The sequence below is a fragment of the Phodopus roborovskii genome, unplaced genomic scaffold, assembly GCF_943737965.1.
Source record: "Phodopus roborovskii unplaced genomic scaffold, PHOROB, whole genome shotgun sequence".
Lineage (NCBI taxonomy): Eukaryota > Metazoa > Chordata > Mammalia > Rodentia > Cricetidae > Phodopus > Phodopus roborovskii.
The window spans coordinates 4,689,948-4,702,654 of record NW_026126549.1 but is presented as its reverse complement, the minus strand read 5'-3'; the positions used below and the strand labels follow the sequence as shown (position 1 = coordinate 4,702,654).

At 37.8% G+C, this 12,707-nt stretch overlaps 1 protein-coding gene across 4 annotated transcripts in view; it reads right to left on the bottom strand.

Annotated features, from left to right (window-relative positions):
- Positions 1-8,687: 8,687 nt before the first annotated feature.
- The window catches only part of Rbm27 (RNA binding motif protein 27), a 61,258-nt gene continuing 57,238 nt past the window's right edge, over positions 8,688-12,707 (bottom strand). For all 4 annotated transcript variants that reach the window (XM_051200845.1, XM_051200846.1, XM_051200847.1 and 1 more), the window contains one exon: positions 8,688-11,876. In XM_051200845.1, the coding sequence (XP_051056802.1) occupies positions 11,793-11,876 (84 nt within the window). In that variant the 3' untranslated portion in view covers positions 8,688-11,792. The remainder of the gene's footprint in view (positions 11,877-12,707) is intronic.

Genomic DNA, 12,707 nt, shown 5'->3' with positions numbered 1-12,707 from the left:
ACTGCTAAATCTCTCAATTGCTTCGACTGTGTGGTATATATGTGCACATGTGTGAACATGCAGAGGTCAACTGGGTGTCATCCCTACGTCCTCTCCACCTTGTTTTTGAGATAGGTTTCTCAGTGCGCCTGGAGATTGATGTTTAGGCTAGACTGGCTGCTAGGAACCCTCTGGGGTATGAGATCTGCATCTATTTGACTCCTCCTGCCTCCTCTCACTTCCCAGATGCCGAGGCTACAGATTGATGCCTCATTTTGCCAGGTTTTTATGTGGGTACTGGGGATCTAAGTTCTAGGTCCTCATGCTTACTCTGCAAGCAGTATACCTATGAGTCATCTCCCCAGGAGTTCCTCCTCCTAGCTTTCTAATGTTTATCTGCATTTTATTAAGAAGCACAAGTCCATGGGTGAGTTTATACACTTTGTACCCTGTTTAGCTTATTTATTGTCCCCAAACAGATCTACTTCCTATGAAAACAGTTCAATAAACTTTCAATTTCAGTTGTCTTCCTCTGATCACACACAAAAGCACAATTCACTGGCTTCTTTTTTTAAAATGTTTATTTATTTTATATATATTCGTGACCTGTCTTCATATACACCAGAAGAGGGAATAAAATTCCATTACAGATGGTTGTGAGCCACCATGTGGTTGCTGGGAATTGAACTCAGGACCTCTGGAAGAGGAGCCAGTGCCATTTCTCCAGCCCCTTCTTTTTTTAACTACAATTTACTTATTTATTGGTTTTTCAAGACAGGGTTTCTCTGTGTAGCTCTGGCTGTCAGGGAAAGTCACTCTGTAGACAACCTGGCCTTGAACTCAGATCTGCCTGCCAAGAACTGCCACCACCACCAGGCTCCCTGGCTTTTTTTTACATGCAAATATATACACCTCAGGAAAGAGCCTAGGAATGGAGCTCAGAGGTAGAGCACTAGACTGGCTTTAGGCCTGGGCACCAAAACAAACATATTCTGCATACCTAAGTGATTGAAAGATTTATCAGGAGCAGCTCCTGAGGACACACAGGAGAGAAGCCTGTACAAGTCTCTAATCAGGGCTCATGGTGGGAGAGATTTATGCTGTTAGCCAAAGGGTACTATATCAAGGAGAGGAAGCCCCCTCCATCAAAACACACTGGATTTGCCTTACTTTGTGGCTACAGGCAATGTACACTTTCAGTGGTTGAGCCTAACTGAAAATTAGACAGACAACCAATAAGGGAGCTCATCCCTAGAGGTCTAATAACTCCCCTGATGCCTAATAGAATCCCAAGCTCAGACATGAAGTCTTGTCTGTCTCCAAGGTCACCAACACTCACCAGCTGATGTCACGTGGTTTAAGAGCTGAGGCAGGAAATTCAATTATATTTGGAAACAGTTCCATTTGGACAACATGATGAAGCTTGGCTATTCGAACAGCAATGTCATTTCACAAGAATTTTCAGTGATAGATATCAACTTATTCAGTGCTCATTGAAATCCTGTGAACGGTTACAGGCTGCCAATATTACGATACTTGTCACAAGACACAGGGTATGGTGCAGGGATGATTCATGCTAGATCTGACCTGAAAGTCTCTTTCCTGCAGTCTAGCTCCCATGGTTCCAGAAAATACTATGCAAGCTGCCAAGGGAGGGAAGCAATTAAACAGTCCCACCCAGCCACAGCACCTATTAACCATGAAATTACCACCCTATATGCATAAAGGTGCAATAAGGGACACTCACATGTCGGGGGCGACCAACAGCTGTCTGATTGGATTTAAGGTATCACAACTTTGCTAGATCAGCACAATTCCCTACTCTATTCTAAATCTTATCTTTATACTCACAGTAAGTAATGCCACCACCCCTCAGCATATAATGCCTGTTGGGAGAATTATCCTCTCCCAAGATGAGCAATGGTCAGCTTGAAACACACAAAACCTGACCATGCAGGTTATATGTATGCATATTTGTGCGTATGCACACGTAGATGTATGTGTGTAACAAAAATAATCAAAAAGAGGCTATCAACTTGAGAAAGGGGAGACATCAGAGGGATCTGAGGGAGGGTAGGTGGAAGGAGATAGAGGGAGGAAAAGGGGAATGGGGAGTGATAGAATTCTATTTCCATTTTTAAAAAGTAAAAAAAAAAAAAAAAAGTAAAAAAAATAAAAAAAATGGGCTGGCGAGATGGCTCAGTGGTTAAGAGCACTCACTGCTCTTCTGAAGGTCCCGAGTTCAATTCCCAGCACCCACATGGTAGCTCGCAACTGTGTAATGTCCTCTTCTGGTGTGCAAATCTGCATGCAAAGTACTCACATAAGTGAAATACATAAACAAATCTTTTTTTTTTAAAGTGAAAAGACCCTAAAGTTTTAATTAAAAAAAAAAAGCAAAAATAATTTTAAAACTGTATCTTGCCTCAGTAAACAGAGGCAGTAGCCACAAGTCCTACTTTAACATTAAGCAGAACTATGTGGTGTCTACACTTTGCTTCACTGTGAGGCTCTGAGCTATACAACCTCTCTATACTTTAGCTTTCCTGTGCACATAAATAAATAAATAAATAAATAAATAAATAAGAAAGATATAAAGAATAGGATAGTATGTCTCCCGGAGTTGCTGAACATCAAATGATGTTTGGGAAGTGTTCACAGAGCAGGAGCATGCCACACGAGTTGCTTAATGATAAACAATACTTTGACCATCAGGCCTGGGAGATTTGACCATCCTATAGCCAGGAAGTGCCCTAAGTTGTGGGTAATGAGCTGCCTGGCCCTGGTCTGTGGGCTCTCTGAGTGGTGCTTGCCACCCCACTCAGAGAGAGAATTCTGACACATAAAAATGGAAAATACTTAAACAAAAGTCAATAGTTTCATGATAAAAAATAATGTGGCTTTTACAATAATTTACTCTTAAGAGTCATTAACATTGACTGTCGTAATAAGATTAGAATGATCTGAATAAGAGGGAGAGATGGATGGGTTCTTCATTAGTTTTTCAGTCTCCACTGAGTCATTTACTGAACAATTTCCAATGGGAGTGTTCAAAATGCTTCATGTTCTCCTGTTTTAATTTTATTTATGACACACATTTGCACTCTCCCCCTTCCCCAAACCTCTCTGTGTTGCTGGGCATGAATGGTGCAGGATGACCCTACAAAGTTGAACACATTCAAAGTTAGTTATGCATTATCTTAAACACAGATTTCTTTTGGATTCTCAGGAGTGTGTGCAGGTAAGGAGAAAAACTACCCAAACGTACTGCAACAATTCCTGCCACCTAGAGTCTACAAAACATGAATCTGATGCTCGTGCTGACAATCAAACCTCACAGGGGAGAACACTTTGTAGTTATGAAACACAAGAATGAACAGCTGTGCAATGGTTTCTAGACTGCTCAGTTTTCCATGGGCATCTGAATATCCCAGATTCCTTTGTCTCTTTAGATACAGCCACTTCTGAGTTTACGACTCCCAAAAAGCCTTCCAAAATTACCAGAAACACAGAAGTTTTCCATTAAAAAAAAAAGTCCTTATATAAATCTTAGGTAATTTTTAATAATCTACTTCAATGTTTAAAGATTTTTTTCAGCTTTATCTAATTTACCAGTAGTATTTACCAGTAGTGTAAAATGGAGTGAATTTAACTTCTTTGACACACATGGGGCCTTAAGAGGACCACACACCATTCTGAGTGATTCCAAGTAATTCTCCCATGAATGGCTTAACTACAGAAATGTATAATTTATTAGGACTGAAGTAAATCACAGAGTTTGAAGTGTTTTAGTCACTGGTAGAAAAGATTTTTAGTCAAAATATTACAACTAAAGAAATAAATAGGTCTATGTGAGTCCTAACTGCCAGATGTCAGAAGCAGAGCTGTTGACAGCTCTGTAACAACAGGCTCGTGCTTTTAGCAGTTAACAATAGAAATATTTTCTAAAACCTGACAGAATCGATTGTATTTTTAGGAAGAACTCCCATTGTGAAACAAGTGCTATATTAGCAGTCAGAATGTTACAGTCAAGCCTCCTTTGTCTCAGTGATTTCTTTAACGGTGTCATACAGGACAAATTTTGCCCACAAAATTTACCAAGAATAGGGGATCAATCAGGAACGTACTTGAGCATGAAGACCTGAGTTTGGATTCCTGGTACACTCCTTAAAGGCCCTACCTATAATCCCAGTACCAGGGAGGTGAAGGAAAAAGGATCCTTGGGGCTTGTTGGTAGAGAAATCGCTGAGCTCCATTGTGGATGAAAGATCCTGTCTTGAAAAGTGAGATGGGTGTAGCAGAGGAAGACACCTGCCATCAAAAATGGTGGAACAAAACAATGCCTGCCATCTACCTCTGGCAGCCACATGCACATACACATACATGCACTCACAAATACATGTGCACACACAAACAACACATACACAACAGACACACACCAACACTTCTGAAGAAAAAATGCTTTTCATTGGACCAATAAGGTCATGCCTAGTTTCCTCAAGTACTGTCAAGGACTGAAAGTCTTCTCTCCCTCAAAGCGGATTTCATCTTTTCTGTTTTTCTTTCAGTTGACAATTATACCATAAAAATCACTACTCAATAAATACTGTTTAGTGAGTAGAGAATAGTAAAAATCCTCAAGGATTTAAAATACTACTAAAATAAAGAAGCTGAGCATATAAAAGGCAAATAATTATAAACAGAACCATGATATGACTTGGTTTCACTCAGATTGCATTTTTTAAAATAGGGCATAAACATAACTATAAATGAACAATGCTATTCTCAGCACTTTCTGTCCAGAAAATTCCGTATACTATATGAAAACAACAATAAAGCATGTCAACTTATTTGTGTACAACATGATTTTCTAAATGCTAAGGTTAAGAGAAGGCACCAGAAATATTGAAAAACACAATGAAGCTACACGGAAATACTGTGAGATTATCATAACTCAGTTTGCCACAGGAAAAATATTAAGATAAGAGTGAAAATAAAATAAACAGGTTATGATATAGCCAAATTATTGCAAAATATATCAAATTGGCTGGGGGTACATTGCAAAGGTCATAGAAAGTGATTACTTTAAACTGTTTCTCCATGAATTAGCATGAATAAACACTGCTTTCCCTAGTTTCAAATATGCTATCTAAAAGTGTGGTGGTGTTCCCTGGGGAAGCTTGGTTCAGTCTGAGGCATATGAGACAAGAGCCAAGATGACAATATTTGTCAGACAGTAATAAAGATCAGTGACATCCCATAGACTTGCAGCATCCCACTGTGTTCGAAGCAGCAGAGTGCAAAGGTCAAAGCCATGAGCTCTGGAGACAGACCTGTGTTCAAATCCTACTCCTTGTGACCTCAGGGAAGCTTCTTATCCCTTTCCCAAGCTGAATTTTCAAGATTAAACAAAGTGTTCCACATCTCCCCCTAGTTGTGAGCATAGAGAGTCTGCCCTAAATCACAGTTTACATTCAAAACTAGTCATCCAAAAAGTTTTAAAGTAGCCAAAAATATTGGTGTGGTACCATGGAAGCATAAGGAAGTGTGGTCTGATTGCCTATGCAATCTGATTGGCATGTGGACAAGAGGTTTAGAAGCATGAGTATGCAAGAAGCTTGCAACGCCATTAGTGCTAATTATTCTACCAATGGACCCTATTCACCAAGTATACTCTGTGCATGAACTGAAATGTCACCTTCACCTTCCCTCATAATCCTGAAGAATACTACCTGATAATAGTTTTAATAGGCCAAAGAATTCAAGTGAGAAACAGAAAATACTTAGATGTTAGAAATGAGAAAAAAAAACCAGAAAGCAATTATTTTTAATATATCAGTTTATCTATTGTAATTCTTATAGACGTAAAAGCATCTGTTTAAAATCTCATTGCACAATGTCAGAATGTGTGTAATTTCATCACATATAAAAACTCACTGATGGCTAGGATAAACTCTAAATTAAGTACAAAATTAAATTCAAAGAAAAATAATTTATTATTTATCAGATTTAAACATAGTTGTGTCAAGTAGCTCTCATATGTACATACATATACATGTTATATATGTAAATAATCTTTGCAGTGACTTCAACTACTTAGTAGCAGTGCCAAGTACTCAGGAAAAGGGGTGCAAACAAAAGGGCAGCAATCTCTGAAAGTTCCTTACAAGGTGCTTACTTGGGGGCATGGGAGAGCAGGTTTGTTTTGGCTCACAAAAGAGCCTGCTTTTAAAACCTAAGAGTAAAAAGTACCCTTCAGGTGACAGCACCAAGAAGCTTATTCAACTCCTTTTACCTTCTAGGCTGAAGATTAGCTTTGGACCCAGAGTTTCTTTCAAGCAAAATAAATACATCATTTAGTATTTAAAATGGTATTGATGTCACAGTGAGAAGGTATTTAGAGAAGCAATTCATCCTGTAACCCAAGAAGCTCGTTTTTCAAACTACAACTGCAGAGTCCAACAGGAGTCCAGACATAAGGTTTTTTCTTCTATTACAGAAGCAGGTATGCTCTGCACACAGTAAGTACCGTCTTGTGAACTTCTGTTTGATGTGCACTAAGAGCAGCTTACATCAGAGGACATGTGTCTAGGCTGCTGTGAAGGTGGCCACTGTTCCAACCCTAATTGTTGCCCATTGGAGCCCCCTGCAGGCTCTAACCGTTAACAACCGAATCCCAAGGCAAGTAATGCTAGATGGAGGGTAGGTAGTGCAGGAATTGGAACTTAACTTTAATCAGAAATACATGTTTACAGATGGACAGCATGTGGTCTATGAACTCAAATAGCGTATGGGCAGCCTTATTCCTCCTTGAGGAAGAACTAACAGCAGCATCCAGATTAGCCCTTGCTATTTTAATGAAAACTGAAATGTATCTGCATCTCCCAACAGTGGTTTGGGAGTGAATGAAGTCACAATGTACTTTATGAGATATTAGCAAGGCTAAAACTGATTTTAAAAACTGAGTAAAACACACCCAAACAGGATTGGACATAAACATAAAAGCAATGTTTGTATCTTAGACAACTTCCATGACAAAATGCAGGAATGGTTTGGTTAACTCAAGGCTGACTGCTTAGCAGCTAAGAGGCCCCATGGCAGATGTTCCTGTGAAACAACAACTCTTGGTTATATTAATTTAGCAGAGGTGAAAGCGATTTGTAACATATATAATTGCAGTGTTAGTGTGAGCCAATGATGGTTAGCTCCTAAAGTTAGAAAATATAATATGTGCAAGTCTGACCTGAAATTAATGTGGTCCAATGTGTTCTACTCTAAACTAACCTGGACACACATACCAGGTTCTCATCTACTATAGCTAAAGTCTGACTAGGTCATATCTGGGGCACATAATCTTTTTTTTTTTTTTTTTTTTTTTTTGCCTTAGTATAATTTACATCAGAATCAGGAAAAAAAATTCAACAAATCCAATAATTTCTGCTAATCAGAGCTCCATTTTAGCAAAAATGGTATTATCTTGGACACAGTTCAGAATGCCTACCCCCAACAAAGTTCCAGAAACAATCAATATACATAGGATCATCTATGATCTATTCAAAACAAATGTTGACAGCCAACTCCTTTGCCAGTCAAATTATATAGACACTCATCTATTTTTCTTTTTTAATGATGAGAATAGAATCGACCATTTTTCAGTATTTTCTTGGCGATGGGGGGGGGGAGGAATGACTTCTTAGAGAAGGCATAGTCACTTGGAGGGATATTTTATTATATCAACTTAAAAATTAACAGGTGTCTAAGTAACCTGCATCCTGTCCTCTTGCTCAGCACGGAATCCTGGTGCTGCCTTTTCCTGTTCATCCAGAAAAATCTTCATGTTTAGCACTTATGTGTCTGTAATCCCTTTTCTGAAGGCCCCTTTCCTTCTTCTGTTCTGAATATCCTTCCTACTGTTGGTAGGCATACTGAATATCTATAGCACTAAAAGAAATGCCTTTGTTAAATTGTTTGTGCTTTGTATCTGAGATAGAAACTAATTCACAACCCAAAAACATGGTTCTGAAATTGATAGCTCGGTAGTAAGAGTATTCATTGGCTGCTCGTCCATAAGATCCTCAGTACCCACATGGCAGCTAAAAATCACCCTCTACTTCCAGGATCTCCAATATCCTCTTCTGACCTCTGTAGGCAATAAAACATCTTTCTCCTTTCTAAAAAAGATTTATTTATTATGTATAGTGTTCTGCCTCCATGCCAGAAGAGGGCACCACATCTCACTACAGATGGTTATGAGCCACCATGTGGTCGCTGGGAATAGAACTCAGGATCTCTGGAAGAACACTCAATGCTCTTCATCTCTGAGCCATATCTCCAGCCCTCCCTCCCTCTTTTTAAGGTTACTTACCAGCTTAACTTGCATATTTTTCTCCCAGTCTCCCCTCCTCCCTCTTTTTCTGAGCTAAGATTTCACTTTGGGTCTCTGGTGGGACTCAACTTGTAAGTTACTGTTACAGCCTTCCAGCTGCAGAGAATACAGGCATATGCTGCCTGCTTCTCTGCTGTCCAGACTACACTACTGAAGAACTAATTCTTTTCAACATTTAAACCAGTGGATCTGAATCCAACTTCATATTGAGCAACAGTCTCTCATGCACACAAAGCATTCACGAATACCCACTGCTCACTCAGCCTCACAAGCAAGCTCACACTCACATTTCTTTCTTTCCAGAACAAGCCAGAATTACAGCTCTTTTAGTGATTGTTATAATTTTTGGAATGGTTCATAAACTTTTCCAGATTCTTTTTAAATTTGTATTATTTTCATCTTTTTTTTCTTTCCCCCCAATTGTGAACCATTCCATATTGCATCTTTATTGCAAAAGTCAACATGCTTCTTAGAAATTCAGATTGTAATCGATAAAACAAACATTACATATATGAATTTAAATGTATAAACAGTTAGAAATCCAACAATATCTCCTATATACTATTACACAAGTTCACAATCTTGTAAAAACTATAATACAGGCATACTATACATCAAGAGGAAACACTATTCCTTTTCACATGATTTTTTTTTCTTTTCTTCTTGAAATAATCATCCATCACCATGGATCTTTTTCACTGTAAAAGGACTTTTCCAATATCTCAGCTGGTGACATTTTCCCAAAAGAAGACACTGAGAAAAATTTCGCATTCCTTGGGGTTACCTTTTTAGGTTTGGGCAGAAATCTAGTAAATCTGACTGACCTAGTCCACTGGCAGCTCTTACTGCTGCTCTGCTACATGGAGCGCCTACACACTAGGGGCAGCAGAATTTGCCTCAAATGCTAAATGGTATCTCTATAAACAAAGATGCCAAGAAAACAAGTCATGGTGTGGAATTCTAACAGTTGGGGATTGATGGATGGGGTAAAGGGGCAAGATATACACATGTACACATATTCCACTATTTAATGCTAACCTTAAATGTAATTAATCCCTTTTTATAATTCATTTTTGAGTGAAACACAGTGGAAAAGAATTTGCTATTTTTAGAAATACTGAAAAAAAAAAAAAACCCCAAGTTTTGCACTAAGGAACCAAAATGTTAACATAAAATGACCTATTCTTCACATTAGCACCTTTCGCTTTCTTTCAACCTTTGCCCCCAATAACTACAGAGCCAAACAAATCCTCAACTCTCTCTATAGTGAGTGTTTAAAGATGTCGATTCTAAGGTCCCCAAAAAAAAAAAAAAAAAAAAAAAAAATCATATGAAAAGGAATCTCATTCTGTCGAATGTCAGTCTACGGAGACTTTCTTACGGCTTCACTAATTTACTGTAATTTTCAGTTTCCAAATACAAAAATACAACAATTCTTATTGAAATCTATACGCTGGTAGTTTTAGTACACAAAAGAAAAAAAAAAACCCAAACAAATTATTTACAAAATTATACAGTTTAAGAAAAAACTTTGTACAAAAAATATATAAATCCTTTGTTCCCTCTATCACGTTTAAATGGTCAGGACTCAAAATATTCACCACAATGAATCTTTCCAAATATATACTGACTGAGCCACAGACATCAAGAAAATTTCATTCGAGATGATGGAGAAGTAAGAAGCAAGATGCTTATGGTGGGTTCCCTGTTCTAATGTGTTCCTTCTTTGTGGGCTTACTTCAGCCTCGGTGTCATCAGAAACATAATAACCTGAAGAGGAAGTACCACTACAAAGGGAAAACTACATGAACTTAAAAAGGATCCTGGAGTTTGACACATCATTCCAAGACAATATGAAGAGGCAAAAGATGATCAGAAGGTGGGATCTAGCTCCTTGTCACTATGTAAATCTAGAGTCCTGATGGTTTTAGGTTTCTGAGTGAACTGTTTCTATTTTAAGAAGCAGTCTTTACTTCAGGGAACAAAACCCCTGAGACACAGTTAGTGATCACCAAGAAGCTTCTGCAGCCAACAGGAAGTTTCAAATTTCACACCACACATATTATAAAAACACAGATGTGAGTCTCTTTGAAAAAGTGACATCCTATGTACAGTAATCATTTCATTTCCCCAGTGGTCAGTACAGCGTAGTGTTGCTCCTCTGCTTTTCCATCTAACATTCAGAACACAGGGACATAAATTTACACGTATATTTTACCTAACAGATACTCTGTACAGTGTACAGTAAAAATGCACACGGTAAAGGAAACTGCCTACTAACATATGCATATGTTCATGGACAGCAAAATCTATGAAATTATGAAAATATAAGGTCATCTGATCAATGTCAAGTTAGAACCTCATTTATTACTAGCATATGCAGACTCCTAGCCCATCTCAGCACCTCATCATCATGGTTACAATTTAGGAAAAGAACTTCAGATATCTTTAACCCTTTTGTGTAACTATAACTACGCTGAAGCTTTAAAAGGGAGGGAAGCCAAGAACTCTTTCCCCTAAAATTCTGCCTTTATTTTTATCAAAAACATCACTTGTTTATAAAGGTGCTGGTTTAAACCTTTTACTGATGACTGATTCTTGATTGCCCAACTGAATTACATATTTTAAAAGTTAGGCCCATTAATCAAAAGGGATGAGGAAGATAATGGGGAGTGAGTGAAGGGGCAAAAGCAAAATGAGAATTATTATAAAAAGAGAGGACCAACTGAAGCACGCTCACCATATATCAGAACAAGGAAGGGTGAATGGAGAAGCCCCAGAGCGAGTGTGAGGAGAGGATGGGCCCCACAGAGCCAGCTATAGTGCTCTGCAGCATCTGTGAACAGAGATGGGGATTTTGCTGAGGTACTGCTACACATAAACTCTGAAAAAGACTGACTATAAAGTGGGCTCTTCCATAGTTTAAAAAAAAAAAAAAAAAATTATTAGATTTACTTTTCTTCAAGACCATCCTTGAAAGAAAAGGGTATTTAAATTATTAATATCTCCTACTATCTGACGACCCATTCATAATAGCTAAGAGTTAAGAGATTCCAGGCGATTTTGACATTTAATGAAATTTTTATCAGCAGATTTATAATTCAAAATAAAATTTCTGAACACCCTGTCTTTACATTGTAATCCAGCACCAAGAGCAGAAACAAATGGTGCGGAAGGTAAGGTTCTAGAGAATCCAGTCACTACTGCGGATCTTCTCAACTGCATAAAGTCACGGCCTTTGGTGATGTGATATCACAGACAATTATGAGATGTGTTTGAATAGCAACTTGCTGTCCTTAAACCTACTGTGTTGAAGAGAAAAATTAAAAAAAAAATTTTTTTTTTGGCTCATTGACTTCTTTAAATAATTTTAAAAAGTTGTTCTTCTAAACAATATTTCTAAAAATTACACAGCTCGCATCAAATTTCATCTTCGCCACGAACGAGACTCATATTCATCTTCATCTTCATCATCATCATCATGCAAAAACAAATCTGAGGTTTCTGTTTCCTAAAGAAAAGAGGGTACATCCTCTTAGCTACACACAAACACAAAGTCAACAGCCACATGATAAATAGACTAGCACAAAAGCCCAGTTTATTTTCAGGGCAAAACAAACAAAACCATCAACCAACCAAAAATCCCAGTCTTAATATGGAGAACAGTATGGTTGGTATCTTGCCACATTTAAACTATGTGTATTGATCAACTCAGATATAACAAAGATATTTGTTTCTTTGTTAATGGTAGCATCAACATTCTTAACAGGGATCTTGAATTATGCAATACAATACCTCAAGCTGTCAATATAAAATGTGGCTAATTCTCTAACAGAATACTAGAGCTTATGTTTCCTATCTGGCTGTGATTTTGTACCTTCCAAGCCATTTCACCTCCCCATATCCCAGAACACACCTTTAAAAGGGATATTACTATTTATCCCGTTTATATTGAAAACATTAAGATTTCTATTCCAATATCACTAAGAAAATAAAGTGCTACATGGAAGTCAGCCATCTCAGTACACGCCTGTAATCTTAGCACTCAGGAGACTGAGGCAGCAGTTTTCTGAGTTTGAAGGTAGCCTGGGCCACAGGGTAAAACCCTGTCTCAAGAAGCAAAAGAACAACACAAAAAGTATTAAGTGGATGTTTAGAAAATGTTAGTTAATATGTGATATATGCTATCAATTATAAATTAGAACTCACTTTATTTCATTAACAAAAGCGAGGAAAAACAACAACTTTACCAATTTTTCCTGGGATATCTCTAATGGATTTGTGAAGAGTAGATATGCTAACTTTATGACAAGACATTCATTCCACATCTTATACAAAGTAG